Source organism: Pteropus alecto, unplaced genomic scaffold (assembly GCF_000325575.1).
Source record: "Pteropus alecto unplaced genomic scaffold, ASM32557v1 scaffold8, whole genome shotgun sequence".
In the NCBI taxonomy this organism is placed as follows: domain Eukaryota; kingdom Metazoa; phylum Chordata; class Mammalia; order Chiroptera; family Pteropodidae; genus Pteropus; species Pteropus alecto.
In genome coordinates this window covers 17,046,383-17,072,878 of record NW_006494609.1, presented here as the reverse complement: position 1 = coordinate 17,072,878, position 26,496 = coordinate 17,046,383, and the positions used below count along the sequence as shown (strand labels likewise).

Here is a 26,496-nt window from a genome sequence, read left to right as displayed (position 1 = left end):
CCACCCCTCAACCTCCGGGGTGCAGACTGAGTTAATCAGCGATCCTGCCTGCGTGAAGAAGCCTCCACGCAAACCCGCGGAGCCCGGGGTTCAGAGAGCTTCTGGGCTTGTGAACACACTGCATACAGAGAGGGTGGTGCACCCCGACTCCACTGGGAAAGGAGCTCGTGTGCTTGGGACCCTCCCAGACCCCACCTTCATCTCACTGTTCACGCACAGTCTTTATTATGTCCTTTATAATAAACTGGTCAATGTATAATAAACTGGTCAATTTGCAAATGGCTCACAGAGCCCGAGTTCTGTGAGCCATTTGCAAATTACGAACCCAAGTAGGGGGTCATGAGAACTCTGATTTACAGCCAGTTTGAAGTACAAGTGACAATTTGGGACTTGAGAGTAGAATCTGAAGCGAGGGAGAGGCAGTCTCATGGGACTGAGCCCCTGTGGGATCTGACACCATCTCCAGATAGTTAGTGTCAGAATTGAGTTAAATGGTAGGACACCCAGCTGGTGTCAGAGAATTGCTCGATGTGTGGAAAACCCACACAGAAGTGAAGCATGGTAGTAGTGTAAGAGAAGAGGAGAATCCCAGGAGAGTTTTCCTTATACAGTCACATTTTGTGTAGCCATTCATCCAGTGATGGACATTTGAGTTGTTTCCATTTTTTGGCTCTTGTGAATAATGCTGCTGTGAACACTGGTGTGTACGAATATCTGTTCGAGTGCCCGCCTCCAATTCTTTTGTATATGTACTCAGAAGTGGAATTGTGGGATCAAATGGCAATTGTTTGATTATGTGAGGAACTGTCATGCTCTTTTCCACATGACTGCACCATTTAACCTTCCCACCAGCAACGCACAAGGTTTCCAATTACTCCACATCCATGCCAACACTTGTTTTCTGTGTTGTTTTGTTTTGCTTTTTGTAATAGACGTCTTAATAGGTATGAATTATATCTCATCATGGTTTTGATTTACATTCCTCTAATGATTACAGATGTTGAGCATCTTTTCATGTGCTTATTAACCATTTGTGTATCGTCTATGAGAAATGTCTAGAGTCCTTTGCCCATGTTACGAATTGAGTTGGTATTTTTGTATTTCTGTACTTGAATTTTATGAGTTCTTTATATATTCTAGATATTAATCCTGTATCAGATATGTAACTTGTATTTTCTCCCATTCTGTCGGTTGCCTTTTTATTCTATTAATAGTGTCCTTTAATGAACAAGATTTTTTTTGGTGAAGCCCAATTTGCCCAATTTTTCTTTTGTTGCCTATACTTATGGTATCATATCCAAGAAATCATTGACAAACTCAATGTCATACAGCTTTTCCTCTGTGTTTTCTCCTGAGTTTTATTATCTCTTACATTTAAGTCTCTGATTTATTTTAATTTTTGTATTATGGTATAAGCGTCCAACTTCATTCTTTATATGTAGATATCCAGTTTTCCAACACCATTATTGAAAAATCCTTTCCCCATTGAATGGTCTTGGTACCCTTGTCAAAAATCATTTGACCATATAGGCAAAAGTTTATTTCTGGCCTTTCTACTCTATTCTATCGCTCTCTATATGTCTGCCTTTATTCTAGTACCATACTGTTGATTACTGTATCTTTGTAGTAAATTTGGAAATCAGGATGTGTGAGATCTCCAACTTTGTTCTTTTTTCAAGACTGTTTTGATTATTCAAGGTCTCTTGAGATTCTAATAAATTTTAGGATGGATTTTTCTTTTTGTGCAAAGTACATTAGGATTTTGATAAGGATGGCACTGAATCCATAGATTTCTTTAGGTAGCACTGATGTTAACAATATTAAGTCCTCCAATCCATGAACACAGGATGTCTGTCTTTCCATTTATTTATATATTCTTTAATTTCAACGATATTTTTTTTAGTTTTAGTGTATTAGTCTTTCATCTCTTTGGTTAAATTATCTCAGAAGTATTTTATTCTTTTTGATGCTATTGTAAATAAAACTGTTTTCTTAATTTCCTTTTAAGATTGTTCATTGCTAGTATATAAAAACGGAACTGGTTTTTGTGTGTTGATTTTATATCCTGCTACTTTGCTGTATTTATTCATTCTAACAGAGTTGGAATAAATTCCATTTGGTCATGATGTATAATCCTTTTAATATGCTGCTGAATTCTATTTGCTAGTATTTTGTTGAGGATTTTTGCATTAATATTCATAAGCGGCATCATCTGTAGTTTTCTTTTCTTACAGTGTCTTTCTCTGGCTTTAGCATCGAAGAATGAGTTAGACTCTTCGATTTTTTTTGAAGAGTCTGAGGAGGATTTGTGTGAATTCCTTAAACGTTTGGTAACATTCGACCGTGAGGCCATGTGCTCCTGGGCTCTTCTTTGTTGGGAGGTTTTCAATAACTGATTCCATTTCGGTCTATTCGGATTTTCTATTTCTTTGTAATTCAGTCTTGGTACGTTTTGTGTTTCTAGAAGTTTTTCCATCTCATCTATGTTATCCAACTTGTTGGTGTGCAACTTTTTCATAACGTTCTGATTCTTTTTATTTCTATAGAATCGGTAGTAACGTCCCCCCTTTCATTTCTGATTTGAGCGGTTTGAGACTTTTTTCTTAGCCTAGCTAAAGATTTGTCAATTTTGTTAATCTTTTTGATTATCATAGTACTGTATTAACTATATTGATTAGATATATATTTTGGTTTCATTGATTCTCTCGTTTTTCTAGTCTCTATTTTATTTATGTGTCCTAACCTTTATTGTTTCCTTTCTTCTGCTACTTCACCCCCACTCTCTTTTGGTGATTATTTACATGGAATATCTGTTTCATTCTTTCATTTTCATACTTTTGTCTTTGGATTTAAAACGAGTCTCTTATAGTCAGCAGATAGTTGGATCATCTTTTTTCAACCCATTCTTCCAATCTATGTCTTTTGATTGGAGAATTTTACCCATTTACATTTAAAGTAATTACTAATGAGAGATATATTTTTACCAATTTCCTATTTGTTTTCTATATGCCTTCCAGCTTTTTTCCCCCTCATTTCCTGTATTACTGTCTTATTTTGTGTTTAGTTGACTTTTTTGCAGTGAAACATTTTAACTCCTTTCTCACTTCCTTTTGTGTATATTCTATAGCTATTTTCTTTATGGTTACCAGGGAAATTATAAAACTCTTATTTTTTCTGACACTCTCATTTGAATTTGTCGACTTAAATAGCATACAAAAACTCTGCTTTGTCCCCACATCCTTTCAGTTGTCACAAATTGCATCTTTATTCATTGTGCATCCAAAAACATGAATAATTGCTTTTTATGCATTAGTCTTTTAAATCACATAGAAAATAAAGTTACAAACCAAAATTACAATAATACTAGTTTTTATAATTGCTCATATATTTACCTTTACCAGAGATCTTTATTTCCTTATATAGATCCTATTTACTCTCTAGTGTCCTTTAATTTCAATCAGAAGGACTCTCTTTAGCATTTCTTGCAGGACAGATCTAGTGGTAATAAACTCCCACACCTTTTGTTTATCTGGGAATGTCTTAATTTCGCCCTCATTTTTGAAGGACACTTTTGCCAGAGCTGAGAATTCTTGGTTGACAGTGTTTTTCTTTTAGTACTTTGAATATATCAATTGGGTGGCTATTTAACCTTTCCAAGCATCTGTTTCTGCCTACCTAACATAAAAATAATTATCTACTTTATTAGCTTGTTGGTGAAGGTTAGGAGAAAATACCGGCAAAACACCTAGGTCAGTGTTGGGCACCTGGTAGATACTCGGTAAATCATGGCAGATAGAAATCATACTTTCAGAGAAGGGAATTGAGTCCCAGAGTCCTGACTGGTCACACAGCCAATGTAGAAGAAGGAAATGGGGCCTGAATGGGATCTTCAGTGGGGTCATCTGCCCCACTGCCTTGGAGACTCCATATCATCTAACGAGCATTTCTAATTTTGCAGAGCCCAGCCATCCTGAGCGATGCTGCTCACCTTCTACACCTGTCTCCTCTGGCTGTCCTGCAGTGGCCTCTGGACTGTCCAGGCTGAGGACCCCAATGTCAACGTGAGCATGAGAAGCTACCACCGGGACTTGGCTCCAAGCAATGTTGACTTTGCCTTCAACCTGTACAAGCACCTAGTGGCCTCAGCTCCTGGCAAGAACGTCTTCATCTCCCCTGTGAGCATTTCCATGGCCTTGGCTATGCTGTCCCTGGGTGCCCGCGGCCACACTCGGGCCCAGCTTCTCCAGGGCCTGGGCTTCAACCTCACTGAGACACCAGAGGCCAAGATCCACCAGGGCTTCCGGAAACTCCACCACCTCCTCAGCAAGTCAGATGACACCTTGGAAATGATCATGGGCAACACCGTGTTCCTCAACCAGAGCCTAGAGCTTCTGGAGTCGTTCTCAGCAGACACCAAACATTACTATGAGTTGGACACCTTGGCTACAGATTTCCAGGACTGGGCCAGAGCCAGCAGACAAATCAATGAGTACATCAAGAATAAGACGCAGGGGAAAATCATGGATTCGTTCTTGGAGCTGGATAGCCCGGCCACACTTATCCTGGTCAACTACATCTTCTTCAAAGGTACCCCTACCCATCCCATTCTGACAAGACCCCATCTATTATTGCCAAGAATGATAACAGCTACCAAAACCCAGGGCGCACTCTTAGGCAAAAGCTTTCACTTTACAAAGTACATGCACATCTGTGAGTCTCCTTCTTCACCATAATCCTATTAGGAAGTTGTAATTATATAATCTCACAAAAGATCAAAATGACAACCAGAATAGTGGCGTGACTTGCTTGAGTTTTTACAGGTTGGTTTGAGGCCCAAACATAGAACCCTGAACAGTCTGGCTGCCTCACAGTCTACAAACAGTGGCTGAGTCCTGGCTGTGAGAGAGGCACTGGGCCAAGAACCGGAGATCCAGCCAGAAGCAGACAGACCTCAGGAAGTCTGAGGCTGCCCCTAAGCTCTCGTCTACAGATTTCCTGAGCACTCACAGCCAGCTCCGACCAGGTCCCACCCATGCCAAATTTCAGTTCTTCCTCGCCCGTTTGGAACAGGTTTTCTAAAGTGCCTGTTCATAAAAATCACCAGGGAGACTTGTTAAAATTATAGATTTAAAATCCCACACTACACCTACGAAAGCAAAACCTCCTCAGGAAAGTCCTAGAATTTCTATGTTTAAAAAGGCACCCTCCCCTAATCATTTTAATGATTAGAAATTTAGGGATATGTGGCCCTTAAGAATAAAATCGAAACTCCTTAGTTTTCAACCCCTACCTATCCTCAGGGACATTTGGCAATGTCTAGAGATATTTTTGGTTGTCATAACTAGGGATGGGGTGGGAAGTGCTACTGGCATCTATTGGTTAGAGGCCAGGGATGCTAATAAACACCCTACAATGCCCAGGTCGGCCCCCACAATGATATCTGCCCCGAATGGCTACAGTCCCAAGGTTAAGGAACCCCGGCCCAGAGTCATCTGCTCCTCTGTCCTCTCCAGCCTCCTCCCTCCCTCCCCTCCCCTCTCTCTTTTTTTCTCTCTCTCTTCCTCCCTCTCTCTCACACATACAGAGTATCTGACCAAGCTGAATTCTCTTCACATCCTTGAGCACGGCTGTCCCCAAAGAAGCCGGTATGAGTTCCCTATCACTGCGGTAACAAATTACTGCAAACTTAGTGGCGTAAAACAATTGAAATGTATTATGTTACAGTTCTGGAGGTCAGATGTCCATAATGCATCACACTGGGTTAACAAGGCATGCTCCTTCTGGAGGTCTAAGGCTCTAAGGAAGAATTTGTCCCTGGCCCTTTCCAGCTTCTAGAAGCCACCTGCATTCCTTGGTTCATGGGCCCCATTCCTCTCTAAAGCCAGTGATAAGCCACTCCAACATCTGCTTCTGTCATCACATCTCCTTCCTCACTGTGATACCAGCCTCCGCCCCCCGGCCTTCCTCTTCCACTTTTAAGGACCCTTGTGATCACATTATCTAGGCCCGCCTAGATAATCCAGAATAACCTCCTCGTCTCAAAGTCAGTCAATGAGCAATCTTAATTTCCTCTTAATTAACATAACATATTCACGGGACACGGACATATCTGGCAAGGGTGGGGGTGTTCTTCCTACCACAAAACCCATGCCCTTTCGGTCCCCTGAGCACCCCTCAACTTGTTCAACTACCTAAAACTTCTTCCCACCTTTCAAATCTTGGCTCAAAAGTCACCTCCTCCATGAAGCTTCCTTTGGTTCCCTCATGTGCACACACGCACGCGCGCGCACACACACACACATTTTCTTTATCCATTCATCTGTTAATGGACCCTTAGGTTGCTTTCATGTCTTGGCTATTGCGAATAATGTTTCGATGAACACGGTAGTGCAGATACCTCTGAGACAGTGATTTCATCATCTCCGGATATATACCTAGAAGTGGGATTACTGGATCACATGGTAGTTCCATTTTTAATTTTTTGAAGAATCTCCATACTGTTTTCCATAGTGTCTGTATCAATTTACACTTCCACCAACAGTGCACGAGGGCCCCCTTTTCTCCCATCCTTACCAACAACTGTTATCTCGTCTTTTTTTTCAGTAGCATTCTAACAGGTGTGAGGTGGCATCTCGTTGTGCTTTTGATTTGCATTCTCCTGATGATTAGTGATGTTGAGCACATCTTCATGTACCTGTTGGCCATCTGAAGATCTTCTTTGAAAAAAATGCCTATTCAGGTCCCTGCCCGTTTTTTAATTGGATTGGTTTTTTGCTACTTAGTATGAACTCCTTGTACATTTTAGATGTTAACTCTTCATCAAATACATGCTTTACAGATATTTACTTCCTTTCTATAGGTTGCCTTTTCATTTTGTTGATCATCATCTTTGGCTGTGCAGAAGTTTTTAAGTTTGATGTGATCTCACTTCTTTATTTTTCCTTTGGTTGCTGTGCTTTTGGTATCAAAAAAAAATCATCACATAGACCAATGTCAAGAAGCGTTTTTCCTATGTTTTCTCCTAGTTTTATGGCTTGAGTCTTATTTTTAAGTCTTTAATCTACTTTGAGTTAATTTGTCAAGAGGTATAATGTAGGTGTCCAATTTTGTTTTGTTTCGCATGTAAATATCTAGTTTTTCCAACACCATTTATTGAAGAGATTATCCTTCCTCCATTGACTGATCTTGTCAATGGCTCCCTTGTCAAATATCAGTTGGCCATACGTGCGAGGGCTTTCAATTTTGTTCCACTGGTCTATGTATCTGTATTTATGCCAGCACCATACTGTTTTGATTACCACAGCTTTATAATATAGTTTGACATCAGGAAGTGTTACGCCTCCAGCTTTGTTCTTCTTTCTCAAGATTGCTCTGGCTATTCAGGGTCTTTTGCGGTTCCATACAAAAGGCAGCATCCTTTACAACTGACAGTGGAACGGCCAAGGAGTCTGGGAATGTTTGCCCCAAAATGTTTCTGGGTGCTCCCACAAATTCCACAGGCTGCCTCTCGCACTAGACTTGCACTCTTGTGCATGGTAGTCTCATCTCTTTGGTGGCCCCAGTGCCTTTGCATAGTGGCTGGCATGTGGAAGGAACTCAATAGATATTGCACAGAGGTTTGGGCAACATAACCTTGGAAGAAAAGCCCAGCAAACCCAACTACAGGAAGAGTCCTCCTGAGCTTGGGCTGGTGGGACAGGTGCTGACACAGCATCGTTCGGCACAGGGCTTCCCTCTCACAGTTCCCAGCATCCTCACGACCACAGTGTGGCTGAGTTGATGGGAATCAGTAATTCCTGGTGATAAAATCGGGGAGATTGTGAACATCTGAATGCAGGACTAGACATTGATAAGGGTGTAGGCTGCCTTATTGTGCACAGATTTTCTGTGATGCAGCAGAACTAGTTGGCAAGCCCCTGTTTGAGCTGGGGAACACCCTGAAATATTGCCAGCAAGCCAGAATAATAAACGGAAATGAAGAGAGGCACAGCTGTCATCACTAACTTAGGGCACGTAAGTGTCCCTTGCGTGTTCCTTATTTAATGAATGCTCTTGACAGCTCTTTTTTGGAAAACATTAAAAATACTGTTAAAAGATTTTCTAAAGGGAATCATCCTTGATCTCTGTGATTCCCAATAAGTTCTTAAGCTTCTCTACCATGAGTTCTCCTGGCCCAAGAATTTTCAAGAAGAAATCCCTTAAAGTAGAGGTTAGACCTCCTTCTGTATGTTGTTTTATGCCAAACTGAATACATTATGCTTGCTTCTACAAAAGAAATATTCAGGAAAAAGCAAACTTTTCAAGATGAAAACCTAACGGGAAAAAATATTTAACCCACCTTTTTACTGTGAATTGGTCCAGCCCCTTCGGCTCCGAGGACCCCAGACATTCTTCGGAGGATGGTTTGAGAATCGTCAAAGTATCTCATCTGCTGTGAGAAAGACAGGCCTGAGTTCACACTCAGTCCGTAGGGAAGGACCAGACATACCGCGGGTCTCCAGGTTCTGCATCCGCAGCTCTTTCCCCTACATCTCCCAGCCTCTCCCTGTCGTGTCCATTAGTAGCCTATAGGCCAGCTCAGAACCGAGAGTTCTGGCTTCACAATCCATTGATCCCGAAGGCAGAGGGATGGAGAAGGCTCTGCCTGAGCTGTGCTCTGGCCGCCTTCAGGCAGCTTCAGCTGGGAAACACTGACTTTGCAAGGGCTTCTGGGCTTGAGGGCAAGGGCAGCCAGCACACCTGGGACCCATTAGACTCAGGGTCCTCGGTCATCTCCAGACCCTGGGAGACTTAACCTAGAGCCCTGGTGAAATTCAACCCATGTCTTTAAATATCCAAAGATCTGCCACCTGCAAGGAGACCCAGACTTGTTTGGAATAAGCTCAGAAGGGCCAAAGAGGCTCAGCGGGCAGGCGTTACAATCGGGCAGGCTTTGGTTCTGACCAGCAGTGGAAAGTTCCATCTGTGAAGGTGATGAGTTCCCCAACACAAGGAGAGCAAACAGGCTGTGATGATGTTGTGGAACATGGTGAAGGGAATTTGAGTCCAGCTGAGGGTGGGAGCCTGTGACCTTGAAGGAATCTTCTCCCCTGGCTCCGCTTCCAGGAAAAGTAGTGTAGCCCTTGGTCTATGAGGCAGGTCAGGAACCTCCCACAGGGGAATGGGTGCAGTCGACTGGGCAGCCAGGCTGCCTTCTGGGCTTCTGTGGCCAGGACATCAAGGGGTGCGGATGGAATGGATGGTCCATTGCTCCAAACCTCCCCCCACCCCGACCTTGAATTCATAGGCTGAGATCCAGCACCACTTCTGGAGCCCCCCACTCCAGGATCCACTCAGGGGCAGGGGCGACGAGGCAGTCTGGTTTACTGAATCCTACTCCGATGCCTAAGGCCAGCATCCTCTCGTTCATGCCCTCCTTCCATTTGTAGGGGCCAGTCCCAGAAATAGAACTAATCCTCGATCCACGCCAAGGACTAGAGGATGGAACGGGCTTTAAGCCTCTGGGAATTACACATCTTACCAAGAAACGCTCGAGGCCCTGGTGGGGACCTTCCAGGGTGAGGAGAGCTGCTCACCTGCTTAGTGGTCTCCCCTGGCACTCTGCTGCCACCTAAGCTCCTGCTCTCACAGACCTGTCTCCCGCCCTCCGCTCCCTGCTCTCGCAGGCATGTGGGCACACCCCTTCGACCAGGGGAGCACCAGGGAGGAGAACTTCTACGTGAACGAGACCACCCTGGTCCAAGTGCCCATGATGTTCCAGTCGAGGGAGATCAAGTACCTTAAGGACCCGCTGCTCCCCTGCCAGCTGGTGCAGCTGGACTACGTGGGCAACAGCACCGTCTTCTTCGTCCTCCCGAACGCGGGGGAGATGGACGCGGTCGTCACTGCGCTGAGCCGGGACACCATCCAGAGGTGGTCCGACTCCCTGACCAGCAGGTAAGCCCTCTAGCCAACCGTGTTGACCGCTGCAGTGGACATGTTCCCAGAAAGTGGGAGGGTAGAAAAGGGGGTGCACCTGGGCATCTGCCTTCCGGGCTCATTGTTTTTCTGTCTGCTGGGTTCCCAAAGGCCATGAGGGTCTCTGACCTAGAAGTCACATTTATTTATTCATCTATCGATTGGCAATGAGATACTTTGGGGCATTCCACAGAGTGGGGTCCCTCTTCCCTGAGAAGTTAATAGCCACACTCTGTATTATCACAGTTTTGCATTGTTTTCTCAAACTGAGTTCACCGATCACCCAGCCCCCTACTTACCGATATTATTATCTTGCTTACCTGAAACCAAGCACTGCAAAAGATTGTCAAGAGACTACCTTAAAAAATATCATGAAAATGACTACTACATCCATCATGGAACCAACACAAAGCCTATGAATGGTTCTCAAATCACTCAGAGGATCTAACTCTTCTTCAGTCAACCAGTAAATTAGTAAGAAAATAAGGACATAGGTAGGTAATAAATGAATAAGGAAAAAAAGAGTAAGGAGCGTCCAAGCTGATGGGTCAGTGGTCAGGAGAACCAGCCAATGAATCTCAGGCCCAAGCAAGGGGCAGTCTCAGAGTGCACACTCAGGGAGTGTTGGCCCAGCAATGAATGAATGAACAAACGAATGAATGAATGAATAAAAACATGGATTTATTTCCCCCCAGGCACCTCTGAGCTAGAGGACAATCAAAATTACGATCGAGCAGATGCCCAGCCCCGATCCTCTCCTTAAAGGAGGTGGGAGCAGATGTTCTTGAACATGGTCCTCACTCCTGGGAGATTCGAGTTCTGTCTGTACAGGAGCCATCAGAATAACGCCCACCAATGTGGGACCTGCTGGTGGGTAGGGTGGTGCAGACTCAGGGCGAAGGGGATGCAGGGGAGGGAGCAGCCACTTGGAACCAGAGTAGCTAGGAAGACTCATGGAATAGGTGCCGTTTCTTTCATTCACTCATTCATTCATTCATTCACTTAATATAAATGGAAGCATCTGCTGTGTGCCACGCTCGAGGCTAAGCAGAAGGGATGGAATGGTGAATAAGACAAAATACAGACATCAAAGACATGCACTTCAGAGCAGAAGCAGATTCTGCTGGAATTAACAGTGGCACAAGGACATGAGCACTGTCAGAGCGAGAGAGGGAAGGAGACGTGTAAAACGCGGGGGCGGGATGGGGTGCCCCACTCGGGCCCAGGAGTCGGGGAAGGGGCTCCAGAGCAGATTGCTTTGGCTTTGAACTGTGCAGTAAGCCCAAGCTGAAGTTCAGCCAGCGGGCAGTAGAAGAGGGAGTGGCACCGGCCACGCCAGGGAGGCAGTGCCCGGGGCTCCGGCAGGGCCGGGCAGCAGCAGTAAAGAATGAGAAAACATCTGCTCAAAGGAACTTGGTAACCCAATAATTTACGGACAGAAAATCTAGAAAGAAGCTCTTCTACTTTATTATATATGTCGGTTTTGAGCTCTATGGTTTCGAGTTATTTTTACTTCGAATTACACCCTCCACTACTCAGTGCTGGTCTTTCTGGAGGGGTTAATCCAGCAGGTGAGTAGAGTGGAGGTGCCTGGGAGTTTGACCTCACCCCTGCAGGGAAGAGGGGTGTGGTCAGCTCTGCGATTCAGGGGGATCTCCTACGGCTATGTGGGGACACAGATGGCACTCTTGGAGTCCTGGAACCAGACATACCTGTCCTTGAGTATGTGTGAGTGGGGGAGGGGAGGAGAGGGGTACATGTGAGCTTGTGTGTGGGTGATGGTAGGGATCCATTTGCCGGCTCTTCACCATTTCACCTGTCTCACCCCACCTCACCCCGCCCCCACGAAGGGAACCTATAATCCAGGTGCACAGCCAGCAGGTGCTGATAATGAATATACCAAGATTCTAACAAATCCTGGACCCTAGTGTGTTGCAAATGAGGTAGATAATCTTTCCCTTTATATCAAAATAATCTCTTCACTAAATTTCTCTAACTTACCATTAATCAATAACACATGCTATTTTCTCAAAATATTTTTTAAAAATAAACATCCAAGGTAAAATTTTACACTATCAGCCCTCATGTGTGATTGAGCATCGATTCTCTGTTCAATCCAAATGATGTCCACCGAGTGCCAGAAGAGACCCTAGGGTCCCTCACCTCCACGCCTGTCACCTCTTCTCCCATCTCTCCCCTCGGCATCTCCACGCCATGCTGTCCAGTGCACCCGAGCCTGCGTCCTTCGGGTCCAGCTTGCGCCCCCCTGCCACAGGAAGCCTCTGGGCCCCACTCACAGAGCGTCCACCCTCCCTCCCTCCTCCCGTCCCCTTGCGCTGCGTGGTGCCTGCGGCTCTCCCAGGGTGAGGATTAGGCGGCTCTCCCAGGGTGAGGATTAGTCCTGGGCTCTTCACGTCTCTGCTGCTTCCCAGTGGCGTGACCTTGGAGGAATTCCTCAGTCTCCCCTGAGTCTCGGTCTCTCAGTCTGGACACTGAAGGTGATTCTGACGTGCTAGGCTTGCGTGAGCACGCGCGGACTAGATGAGACAGAGAAGGCGACCACGGCCCACCAGGTGCTTAGTGCAGGCCCGTCTCCTTTATTTTCTGCTACTATTTCCCCATCGAGAGGAGGATTCCACGTCAGGCTCACCTGTGATTCCACCTCCGTTTCCCCTTGAATAATAATAAGCGCGTCTCGGCTGCTTGCGCTCCAGCCCTCCCCAGGGCTGCTCAGTGCAGAGAAGGCCTCGTGCCCTTTCGCTGACGGCCCTCCGCCTCAGAGTTTCAGACATCGTCTCTCCCTCTAGAGAGCAGGAAAAGGAAGAAATTTTTAAATGAAATTAATGTCTTGATATGCAAAAAGCTTTCGGTACGTACGCACTCCATTCCCGGCACGGTTCCTCTTACTTTCTAGAAACCTCACCTGCTTTATCCAGTGGAAACTGCAGGCCAGTCATCGAATTCCTGCAGAATCTATCTGAGGGCTTTGGCACAGACAAGCCCTAACAGAGGCCCTAGTGGCCCTATGCTGCCTTGCTGTGTGGATGTGGACAAGCACGGAGAGGGGCAGGCCATGCCTATGCCACCGAGCATTAGTGGCACGGCTGGAGCCAAGACGCTTGCTCCCAGCCAGGGGCCTCCTCCACTCCTCCGCAATTGCCAGGGGTGACGTGGGGCACAAGGACTTCTTTAGAGACCCGTTTGTCCACAACCCAGTGGTCCAGCTGTATTGCAGGTGGAATCAGCTCAAAGAGCTGAAAACTTTCCAATTCAGAGGCCCAGAGAGGAAGCTGCCCATGTGGTAAAGGAAGAGGCATATCCTGCCCTGTCCTTGTCCCTTCCCCTGCCCCAAAGAGTGTGTCCAGCTGGGAACCAGGGTCTGGAGCCATCACAGAGGAAACAAGAGTCTGGCTGGCTGGCCAGGCCCCGGGACAGTCTAACCCCATCCGCTTCCCCCCGAGCAGACAGGTGGACCTGTACATCCCAAAGGTCTCCATCTCTGAAGCCTATGACCTCGGGAGCCTCCTGGAGGACATGGGTATTGCAGACTTGCTCACCCAGCAGGCGAATTTCTCAGGCATCACCCAAGAGTCCCAGCTGAAGTTGTCAAAGGTAAGTGTCTCTGGATCCTATCATTCTCCCCCAATGTATTTATTATTATACAAATAATAAGCAACATGGAATCCACTTCTGAGTAGGCCTCTAGGCCCCAGGCTGAGAGCTCCAAGCCTCGTCCAAGCCTCTATTTTGCAACAAACAGAGTAGAGATTCAGCAAGAAAAGTGCTGTCCCCAAGATCACACAGGAAGCGAGTGACGAGGGAGGACCACGGCCTGGGCGTCTACTTATTCCACCAGGACACACAGAGGGGACACTGTGCAAAACACACCCCCAGCAAAAAGGAACAGGGAAAATGGGAAATGTCTGGAGGAGATCACACTGAACCTTCTGCCCAGTTACATTCGTTATCTTCATCCTTCAGCTTTATGTTCTGTTGTTCATCCATCCATTCATCTATTCATTCAGAAAACATTTACTGAACATCTACAATGTGCCCCAAACTGCGTTAGGCACTGGATATGTCTTCATTGCTTAGACGTGGCCCTGCCCTCACAGGACTTCACAGTCCTGTGGGTGACAAAACAAAAGAAAGAGCAGGAAAAAATCATAATGGTGTGTGAAGGACCGAGTCTAATGGCCACCTCCTTTTACAGTGGGTATTATCCCCATTGCTCAGAGGAGCAATCTCTGGCTTGGGGAGGGTAAATAACCCACCACGGCTACAGAGCAAGTGAATAACAGCCTGGGATTTGACCTAGGGTCTGTTCCACTCAAAACCTCATTTCCCAAAACACACCACAGGGGTTCCTAGCGCAGCTCGGCTCCTTCCTAGCGATGTGTGCCCACATCCAGAGCCACTCTGGAGCCTCCAGTTCCTTACTGGAATGAGAGTGCTTATTAACCATAGAATGCAGTTCATTAGCCACTTCTGATCCCCGGGATGCTTTTGATACGAGCTACTCAAACATTTTGCCAATTTCAGAATTCCTACTAATTTTGATTCCAAGGGATGTTTCAGCATGGAGACCGGCCTTGCCGTACAGAGTGGGCACAAGCACTCTGCATAAATTGAACCCTAGTATTTAATTAGCGAAGTAGAAAGGGGGCGAGGGCTTCCTCTACCAGCCCACGACCCGATAAGGTCCAGTTCACACCATGTGGTGGGCCCACCTGCACGCTTCCTAAGGAGGAAGTCTAGGCGTGGCCCAGGTTCTGGAGGTGGGCAGACCTCAGCTCCAGTCCTGGGGGCTGCCATTTAGATGAGGAGCCCACAAGTGACCTCTGAGCCTCAGGTTCATCATCCATAGAACTGAGCATAGGAGGAGCCCAAGCAACGAGGCGTGGAAAGTGCCCAACGCACAGCTGGTGCTTGACCTTCGGTCCATCCCAACAGGTGGTCCACAAAGCCATGCTGCAACTCGATGAGAAGGGCGTGCAGGAAGCTGCCCCCACTGGAGTCAGCCTAAAGGTGGAGTCTGAGCCTATCACCATCCACTTCAACCGGCCCTTCATCATCATGCTCTTTGACGAATTCACATGGAGCAGCCTCTTCCTGGTCAAGGCTATGAATCTGACCTAAGGGTCTGCCCTCCCAGGAGGCACAGCACCATCTGACTTTGGGCACCAGGGACCCCACAGAAAAGATCTGGGGGGTATAAGGCTCTCCTAGTCTTCTCCAGGTTCTCCTCTGTAACAAGTAACCACCACTGCGACTGGTAACAGTGTGTTGAAGAAGAAAGGCAGAACAACACAAAATCTGAATAATATCCGTATCAATGTAATTTTCTAGTTTCGATCATTGTGCACTATGGTTCTGTAATATGGACAAGCTGGGCGAAGGGCATATGGAAACATTATTATTTTGGGAAATGTTTGTATGTTTGAAATTATTTCTAAATAAAAACTTACAAAAGAAGAAATCATGTAAGCCAAAAACACAACAGAAAGACATCTTTAAAGTGGTAAAGGGAAAATGTCACCATACCTTCCGAAAACAAACAAACAAACAAAAAAGCAAAAACAAATCTTCGAAAATAAAGAAAAAATAAAGATTTTTCTTTCAGACAAACAAAAGCTAAGAGTTTATCATCTGCACTAAAGAAATCTTTTAAGTAATTCTTTAGGCAGAAACAAGATGATTCCAGATGGAAAGGTGGAACTACAGGCAAGAATGAAAAGCACCGGTAAGGGTAAATATGTCGGTAAATGTAAAATATTTTTTAAATAGCTTCAAAACACTTATCGATTTTTGCTTCTCAACTCCAAATCCTCCCTTCATTGCCGCTCTGCAAAAATGGATCGAACCTTTTATTTTTGCTTTGCCAGCAGGGCCATGATGCTAAACTTTGTCAGTAGAGGGCGCTAGAGTGACACTGCATGAGAAAGAGGACTCCCCCTCCAGGTTAAGGGCAAAAAGCATTAAACGAAATGAAGAAACCAGATGGAACAACAGGCAGGGACGGATAGATTAGATTAGATCAGATTAGATTAGATAATGATAAATGGATGGATAGGACACATAGAAAAATAAGTATAAAAGGATACTTCCTTAAATATAGTATTTATACCTTTCATATATACATAAACCTGACTCCTAAAGCCATCATCTTAGTAAGAAAATACTAAATGCATTTCCAGATTATATCTACTATCATTTTACAATGTCCAGGGGATATTAGATAATGCAATTAGACAGGAGAAAGCAGAGGCATAGAATTAGAAAAAAAGAAGTAAAACTATGTCTAATTACAAATGACATATAATATACCTGCATAACTCCAGCAAATCAATGATAAAACAAACTCAAACAATGAGAGAATTCAGCATGGTATCAGGATATAAAATTAACATGCGAAAACCTAATAACAGCCAAAAAGATAACAGCATTTAGAAATAAACAAGAAATGTGCAAAATCTATTTTTAGAAAATTATAGAATATTGAAGATGCAAAATTATACTTGAACAAATGGAAAGATTTTCTTCTTGAATAAGATGCCTCAACATCATCTAGATACCAGTTTTCCCTAAGTTAATTTGACAAATTTAATGATATTCCAATAAAAATACTAACAATTTTTTTTCTGGATAGGTAGGCAAGTTGATAACAAAGTTCATATAGAAAAATACACATGCAGGAATAGCCAGGAAAACCCTGAAAAGGAAAAGATAAGAAGGGTGGGGGAGGGAGGAGGAGAGGGACTAGCCCGACTAGATATTAAAGCACAGGACACAGATTCTTTAATTAAATCTGTGGTACTGGTACATTAATAGACAGGCAGACAGCTGAAATAGGTTAGAATGTCTGGAAATAAACTCAAGTACAAATGGAAATTTAATACTTGATCAAGAAGGACTTTTAAATAAATGATATTGGGACAAATGAGTAGCCATTTATTTAAAAAAAGGATAAAATTAGACCGATTCCTCACACCATAAACAAGAAACCTTCTTTCCAGGTCGGTTTTTTGTCATGGAATGAGTCTAGCGAATGTGACAATCCTTACGGTAGTCCCCCTTATCCTCAGTTTCACCTCCCAGTTTCCAGTCGCGATTCGAAAATTAAGTGGAAAATTTCACCTCACTTCATCTCATCATGTAGGCCTCGTACCACCCCACAACATCATAGATGGAAGGGTGGGGACAGCACGATATTTTGAGGAAGACTACATTCACATACCTTTTATTACAATATAATTGTTCTCTTTTGTTATTATTGTTAATTTCTTACTAATTTATAAATTAAACTTTATCATCGCTATGTATAAGAAAAAACAGTATATATAGGGTGTGGTACTATCCACTGTTTCAGGCAACTTCTGAGGTCTTGGAACATATCCCCCACGGACAGAGAGGGACTACTATATATGGTACGTAGGATTGAGCAGGAAGAGAGATGCGTATATGGAATGCAGAAAGCGAGGAAGAATCCAGTGGAGGATGTAAACTGGAGGTATAAACTCATGGCTTCTAGTACATTCCACACACACACACACACACACACGTACCTGGGACAATTTGAACATCTAAATAAATATACATACGTACATGTACATAATAAAAACAGTAATGGATTAAAATGCATTGAATAAAATTAAGAGTTCATGAATCCATACTGATAACACTGATAAATATGAAAGAAATAATAGGTTTAGACTATCATACTAAAAACTGATTCAGGAAAAATTATTCAATAGATGCTAAATCTGGGGGCATGAGGAGTTTGATAAAAAAAAAAACAAGATATTTAAATTTATTTCAAAGTGTCTCCTCACAAAGCACTTATTAAAAAGAAATTATAGCTGTATATTGGAGAAATGGACATGAACTTAACCACATCATTAAAATTAACATTACTAATTAGGGACAAACAGACATGAGGTGCCTCTGGATGTGATACTCTGTAAAGGTCCTAATGTTTTTTATATTTCTGCCAAAAATGTATAATCTAATTGAAACTAATTATGGGATACATCAGAACAAACCAAGCTGAGAAAATTTATGAAATAGCTGGCCTCAACTTTTCAAAACGTCAACATAATGAAAAATGAAGTAATGTAGGGAGGTGACGAGGGAACTAAAATGTTAAATCAAGCTATATTAAGAAACTGCCATGAGCAGATCAGCCCTACGGCCAAAGAGGAAATCTGAAAAACAAAGGAAGATTTCTGCTGGGATTGCTAACAACCCATTTCCCCACATCTGAAGGGAAAACAGAGTCTTTGAGTGGCCCACTACACAAAATAAAATCATTCATTCCCTATGGCTAAAAACATGGGGAACCTATGGATCAAAGGCTGAGACCCTCCAGCAGGCCTTTCATGCTACATATTGTTACATTTTCACACTCCTCTTCCCCTTCCTCACTGTGTGCCCGTATGGAAGGAAAGTGCGTTAACAAAGTCTTAAAACTATAACTCACAGAAACAAAGAACATATCAACTGAATTCCCTGAGCACTCAGAGTTCCTCTCAGTGCCTTTATTCTGTCTCCCTCACTGTACAGTGTCCCTCTATCGTCTCTGTCCCTCTGAGTCTCTCTTAGTCTCACGCACTATCTGCCTCTGAGCGGAGACCACGCTATGTCTATGGAGCGTTACCCCTTCTCTAATAAACTTTCCTTTGACTCCTAAAGCCATCATATTAGTAAGAAAATACTAAATGCATTTCCAGATTATATCTACTATCATTTTACAATGTCCAGGGGATATTAGATAATGCAATTAGACAGGAGAAAGCAGAGGCATAGAATTAGAAAAAAAGAAGTAAAACTATGTCTAATTACAAATGACATATAATATACCTGCATAACTCCAGCAAATCAATGATAAAACAAACTCAAACAATGAGAGAATTCAGCATGGTATCAGGATATAAAATTAACATGCGAAAACCTAATAACAGCCAAAAAGATAACAGCATTTAGAAATAAACAAGAAATGTGCAAAATCTATTTTTAGAAAATTATAGAATATTGAAGATGCAAAATTATACTTGAACAAATGGAAAGATTTTCTTCTTGAATAAGATGCCTCAACATCATCTAGATACCAGTTTTCCCTAAGTTAATTTGACAAATTTAATGATATTCCAATAAAAATACTAACAATTTTTTTTCTGGATAGGTAGGCAAGTTGATAACAAAGTTCATATAGAAAAATACACATGCAGGAATAGCCAGGAAAACCCTGAAAAGGAAAAGATAAGAAGGGTGGGGGAGGGAGGAGGAGAGGGACTAGCCCGACTAGATATTAAAGCACAGGACACAGATTCTTTAATTAAATCTGTGGTACTGGTACATTAATAGACAGGCAGACAGCTGAAATAGGTTAGAATGTCTGGAAATAAACTCAAGTACAAATGGAAATTTAATACTTGATCAAGAAGGACTTTTAAATAAATGATATTGGGACAAATGAGTAGCCATTTATTTAAAAAAAGGATAAAATTAGACCGATTCCTCACACCATAAACAAGAAACCTTCTTTCCAGGTCGGTTTTTTGTCATGGAATGAGTCTAGCGAATGTGACGATCCTTACGGTAGTCCCCCTTATCCTCAGTTTTACCTCCCACAGTTTCCAGTCGCAGTTCGAAAATTAAGTGGAAAATTTCACCTCACTTCATCTCATCACGTAGGCCTCGTACCACCCCACAACATCATAGATGGAAGGGTGGGGACAGTACGATATTTTGAGGAAGACTACATTCACATACCTTTTATTACAATATAATTGTTCTCTTTTGTTATTATTGTTAATTTCTTACTAATTTATAAATTAAACTTTATCATCGCTATGTATAAGAAAAAACAGTATATATAGGGTGTGGTACTATCCACTGTTTCAGGCAACTTCTGAGGTCTTGGAACATATCCCCCACGGACAGAGAGGGACTACTGTATATGGTACGTAGGATTGAGCAGGAAGAGAGATGCATATATGGAATGGAGAAAGCGAGGAAGAATTCAGTGGAGGATGTAAACTGGAGGTATAAACTCATGGCTTCTAGTACATTCCACACACACACACACACACACACGTACCTGGGACAATTTGAACATCTAAATAAATATACATACGTACATGTACATAATAAAAACAGTAATGGATTAAAATGCATTGAATAAAATTAAGAGTTCATGAATCCATACTGATAACACTGATAAATATGAAAGAAATAATAGGTTTAGACTATCATACTAAAAACTGATTCAGGAAAAATTATTCAATAGATGCTAAATCTGGGGGCATGAGGAGTTTGATAAAAAAAAAAACAAGATATTTAAATTTATTTCAAAGTGTCTCCTCACAAAGCACTTATTAAAAAGAAATTATAGCTGTATATTGGAGAAATGGACATGAACTTAACCACATCATTAAAATTAACATTACTAATTAGGGACAAACAGACATGAGGTGCCTCTGGATGTGATACTCTGTAAAGGTCCTAATGTTTTTTATATTTCTGCCAAAAATGTATAATCTAATTGAAACTAATTATGGGATACATCAGAACAAACCAAGCTGAGAAAATTTATGAAATAGCTGGCCTCAACTTTTCAAAACGTCAACATAATGAAAAATGAAGTAATGTAGGGAGGTGACGAGGGAACTAAAATGTTAAATCAAGCTATATTAAGAAACTGCCATGAGCAGATCAGCCCTACGGCCAAAGAGGAAATCTGAAAAACAAAGGAAGATTTCTGCTGGGATTGCTAACAACCCATTTCCCCACATCTGAAGGGAAAACAGAGTCTTTGAGTGGCCCACTACACAAAATAAAATCATTCATTCCCTATGGCTAAAAACATGGGGAACCTATGGATCAAAGGCTGAGAACCGCCAGCAGGCCTTTCATGCTACATATTGTTACGTTTTCACACTCCTCTTCCCCTTCCTCACTGTGTGCCCGTATGGAAGGAAAGTGCGTTAACAAAGTCTTAAAACTATAACTCACAGAAACAAAGAACATATCAACTGAATTCCCTGAGCACTCAGAGTTCCTCTCAGTGCCTTTATTCTGTCTCCCTCACTGTACAGTGTCCCTCTATCGTCTCTGTCCCTCTGAGTCTCTCTTAGTCTCACGCACTATCTGCCTCTGAGCGGAGACCACGCTATGTCTATGGAGCGTTACCCCTTCTCTAATAAACTTTCCTTTTGACCAACTTTGATTACCGTTTGAATTTTTTCTTGCACTCAGCAAATAACCCTTTTCTCTCTCAGGACAGAGCTTGAGTCGTCCTCCCCCAGCTCGGCCGGGGGAATTTACCCCTTCCGGCATCACCTCTACTTGCCTAGATCCTAAACCCTTTGAGATCCCATTCAAATCCCAGCACCTGCAAAATGTTATACTAAGGAGCTGGAGTCCCTCCTGGGTAGAAGGATCATCTTAGTTAAAATCTGCTGTCATACCAAGTGGTTGTGCCAGTTAAGTCAGAGGTTTAGGAAACACAGCACTGCCTTTGGAGCTAAGGGTCTGCGTTCAAACCCAGAGTGCTGTGTTCTTGAACAAGTTAACTGGCCTCCCTGAACACGTTTATACCCTCCAAGGAAAACGTATCTCCTATTCAGTTTATCTATCTCCTATTCAGTTTCTTTCGACTCCACCAAAATAAAATCCCATCCTAAGGTAAACTTTGTTTTTAATCTACCGGCTAGGCAGACTGCAGGTGTTAACCAGATAAACTCCTAGTTAACCAGAAGTGAGCCCCACCTCGCTGGCCACTGTCCTGAGCATGGCTACTCAGGGCAGCCTGGGAAGTAATGGACTTGCCTAGAGCATCAGCTTTGCAGCACTGGGGTCAAAACGGATCAATCTGCAACCTCGGTAGGTGTCACGGGAGCCAGGCAAGGCCAACAGCGGGACATTTGCCCTCTGCGCGTGTGTGCGTGGGCGCGTGCGTCCTGTGCGTGCGCGCGTGCGTCTGTGTGCGTGCGCATGCGTGTGCGCGTGCGCTGCCGTATTGCAAGCGTTTGGGAAGCTTGTTCGTGTCTACCTGTGCAAGCTTTCCTCTTGATCTCATCAGTCCAGAGCAAACCGCGGTCCTCTGTTTCTGAAGCTGATTGTGCCAATAACTAGCTCTAGTTGTTTTTCTCAGACATTGAGCCCAGTAGGTTCCAGGGCAGACTTGGTTTAGAAGCCCCCGCGGGGTGGCTTTCGGAAGCCTTGTGCTTCCTGCCTGCCGGGAATTCCAGGAAGGACTGCACTGTCTCCTCTGTTTGCTCCTGTCACAAAGGCTTTCCCATCAGATCTTTCCCAACCTTTCTCTACAGTTGCGTGTAATAGGCTGAAATCAAGGGCAAACCGGAAGTCAAATGGCCTGGTTCTGCTCTGGCTCCAGCACACAGGAAAGGCCTTAATGTGTGTGAGCCTGCATTTCCTCCTCTGTAACGTTCAAATGGGGAGTCTGGGCTTTCCTGGGAGGCTCATTCTGGCTCTAAAATTACACACCCAATACCATTCATTAGCACTTCTACCAGGCACCAAGCTCTTTACAGGCACAACCGCACTTAACCCTCAAGACAGTCCTAACAGCTCAGCCTTGGTAGCTCCATTCTACAGATCAGAGAATGGAAGCCAAAGGAGCTTAAGGAGCTGTATCCGTGTCACGCAGCTGGCAAAAGAGCTCACGCTACAGTGGTAGGGACTGAGTTTGACCTGTTGGGAACAGAGCAGGACTCATGTCCTCCATGAAGGTGGAGAGCTTCTGAGCCACACTTTCTAGGGGCCAATGCCCACCACCTTAGAAACAATGTTGTCCATCTCCTTCCTGCTCCCTGGGTGCTGCTGAGATTTTCATCAGCCAGAGGCTCAGTTCTGGCCATTTTACAAGGGGGAACACAAGCTCAAAGAGGTTAGTTTATATGCCCAAGGTCCGGCAGCTAGGAATTTCAAAGACTTGAGATTCGAGCCCAGAGATGTCTAATGGAGACCCTCACGCTCTTTCCAGTACATTCTGCTGCCTTCCTTATAAAGATCTATTTCTGAATGGCAGCAGTTTTAAGAGCCTTCCAGAAAGTCAAATGCACCATGATGACTTTTATGTCACTTCTGAAGCCCCAGTGACCACTGTCATGCCTCACAGTGTTCACACTCCTGCCCTCTGAGGCATTTGGCAAAGCCAACAAAGCCCCCAGCCTGAGGAAGCAGCCTTGCCACCCCAGGCTGAGGTTCTGCCCCTCAGCTGCAGGGCACAGGGGACAGGCAGGCCATACTGGCTCCTGTGCTGTCTGAGCATAGAAGCCTGGGCCCAACTTTGCTGTCTACTCTGTGACCTCTGAAGGGAGGGTGTCTCCACAGAGCAGGCATTGCACAAGGAACATTCTGGAAACTTGTCGGGGCACTTCTGATTTTCACAAACATTTGGGGAGTGCTATTGGCATTTAGCAAATGAGGGTCGAAGATGCCAGACATACTGGAATGCTCAGGACTCTCCACCACAAGGAAGTGACTGGGGTCCCACGCAACTCAGAGGTCCCACATCAAGCTCATCTAGGTGAAAAACTTGTGCGTGAGATAGCTGAGCCTAGACCTTCACAGTCCCACGGGTGTTTTATTTCATATAAAAACACCATTTTCCCCCCAAGATTTTAATTCCCGCTGAATTTTTGATGAAGACAATGACCACGTCAATCAAAGGAAGATTTAGATCTGTTGGGGATTTGTGTGTGGGGTGTTTCTTGTTTTTGTTTTTGTTTTTGGATCTTTACCAAACATGCTTCGCCATTACAGAAAACATGGCTGGTAGTATATTCTAGTTGTATGCTGAAGGGCCAACACAACGGTGTGCAGCCCAGAGATTCTCCCTCTGGCCCCGCATCTGACGACATCACTATGTCTTCTAGCGTGGTTATGCCAGAGCGTTTGCATAGTAAAAGAAACGCCATTTTCTTATAATTTACTTTTATTTCTCCCTCCATATTATCATTAAAGTAATATTTTGCTTTTTAAAAATTTTGCGGGTACGTCATATTAGCTATAAATTTCACTTCAAAGAGATGAGAGACACATAAAATATTTATGTTATAAAAAGGAGAGTCTTATAGGTCTGAAATTTTTGACTTAAAGGGTCTCTATCAACCTTGTCTTTGGGCACTTGAGGATTCCAATCTCACGAATCTGGTGAAGTAGTAGGTTGACCTTGAAACAACTTAGTGTTACTAGTAGTGATTTTCCTGTCTGTCTCTCCCACTGGACTGAAAGTTCCTGGGGAGGTTGGGGGAGCAGGTCTTAGTCCTCCCCGCCCTGCCCCCCACATAGTGCCCAGCCCTGGGGTGGGGACTCAGGAGGCCTCATGGGATCCACCATCGCCTTGCTTCCCACGAGATACTCAGCACCTGGATCAACTCCATCCCACCAGGAGCTGGAGTTGAGAAGCAGAAGCTCTCATGGAGGATTGTCCATCACATTCGGGCTTGGAAAAGCAGCTAGGGAATAAGGGAAGCCTCTCTCTCTGTCTTTCTTTTGCAGAAATGTCACAATGTCCGAGCAGGATGTTAATCAGTAACACTCCCATGGGGGCATACTTTGGAATAGCAAATATTTGCTGCAGGCTTTCGCTGCAAACCTTAACCTCGTCTTTGCACTCAATGAAGGACCTTCCCAGGCACCTGGGGGCCGCTCCCTGGTAAGAGCCCACGGATTAAAGGGAGGCCTTCACAATGTCTAACTAGCGAGGGATCGGAGAGACGACCTCATCCTCTCTGGATGGGGTCCAAGGTGAGAGGGTGGGAGTCTGGGCAGCGCTGAGCCCTCGCTGCTAGACTGGAGAGGGCAGGGGTGGGGTAAGTGGCGTCCTGTGGACACAGGGGGCTTCCTCCGCAGGTAGGAGACGAGATGGTGAGGCTTTTAAGACTCGAGAGTTTATGCCCGCAAAATTACTGTGCAGGCCACACTGTTCAGGCTTCCTTCCCAGGCCCCCTCCCGACAAGGAGAGTGAACCCCCCACTTCCAAGGCTGCGTGGGGTGCTGCTCCAGATACATTCAGGGCTGAGAAGTGGGCAGAGAGCAATTGACGTCTTACCACTCGGGGTCTATTTAGGATGATGCATCCTTGGCGTGCTCTATGGCACCTGGTGCTTAAGGGTCGCCCCTGCCCACACACTCTGTCCTGCTCGGTAGCAGAACACCAACCTTAGGGGATATGTGGGACTGTCCGTGTATTCCTGGGCTGTCACTCCAGACCGAGGAAGAAGCTGCACGATAAGACTTAGCAACCAGAGGTGGGTGCACCTGTCTGGTGTGCTGGGATTGTTTCCTGACAGCTGTCACAGAGAGAAGTGACTCTGAACCCAGGAACACCTAGCCATGGGATTAAATTATTAATTTACAAAGTAGCACTAAACATTGTATACATACAGGCAGACCTGGGAGAGACTGGGTATTGGGGCTCCAGTCCAAGCAAGTCACATGAATTTTTTGGTTTCCCAGTACATATGAGAGTTATGTTTACACTATACTATAGCCTATTAAGTGTGCTATAGTATTATGTCTAATATAATATACAACTTAAAAATACTTTGTTGCTAAAAATTGCTAAACATCACCTGAGCCTTCAGTGAATCATAATCTTTTTGCCGGGTCTGACCTTGGTATTGATGAAAATGCATTACCTGTGAAAGACAAAAAAACAGAGAAAAAAAAAAAAAACCCCACCAAGGTATGCCTGTGCAATGAAGGGTGGGTTTGGACAACACAGGAGGTACTTACCCAGCATTTCCAATACTGGAGTGAGCTACTGAATGCAAACTTGCCATTTAGAATCAGACAGGCTTCTCCAAACATGAACATTTAGGAAACACAGCAGAAGTGTTTCTGTGAGTAAGGGAGCGACCTCAGGCTGCGGGAGGAGTGAGGCCCTGAATTCTAGAGCCTCTTAGCATAAGCAAGAGCAGTGTACTGGGGCCAGGTGTCATTTGGTACCAGGCACAGATGATGACACAGCCCCCTGCCATCAGGGAGAGGAGGCCTGGGACTTCACCCTGCCACCACATTTGGCTACAGGTGGCCTGGTTCAGAATGAGGGTCTCTGCTGATGGAAACTGACATGAGGCCTGCGGCCTACTAGTCCCGATGCCTACGGGGCTGAGTGGTCCCACCTCGCCCAGGCCCTTCTGGGCGGTGGGCCCAGAAGAGAGTGAAAATGAATCTCAGTGACAGGCAGCCTCTGGGTAGCAGATCTGGGGCTGCCAGCTGAACACCAGGAGCTGAGTGTGGAGACAGCGGAGTGGCACAGCATAGCCCTTGGGGTTTGTTCAGACAGAAAACGAGCAGGTGCTCAGGAGCCAGGCTCGGTGTCCGAGCAGGAGCAGGAGCCGGGAGAGGGGGTAAGGCCAGGGTGGCTAGCGGTGAGGACTGTGGAGTTTGGAGCCCCACCGCCCGTGTGAAGGCTGGCTCCACCACATAACCTGGGGTGAGGAGAGCAAGGCCACCCTTCACAGGCTACTGTGAGGATCGGATGAGGTTAGCCCAGGCCTCGTGCGT

The 26,496-nt window shown here is 44.6% G+C and overlaps 1 protein-coding gene across 1 annotated transcript; it reads left to right on the top strand.

Annotated features, from left to right (window-relative positions):
- The first annotated feature begins 3,977 nt into the window (after positions 1–3,977).
- Positions 3,978–15,096, top strand: SERPINA6 (serpin family A member 6). The gene is made up of 4 exons (XM_006925648.2): positions 3,978–4,587; positions 9,666–9,936; positions 13,422–13,569; positions 14,911–15,096. Exons 1-4 carry the CDS (start codon positions 3,978–3,980, stop codon positions 15,094–15,096), a joined length of 1,215 nt encoding a protein of 404 aa, XP_006925710.2.
- The last annotated feature ends 11,400 nt before the right edge of the window (positions 15,097–26,496 follow it).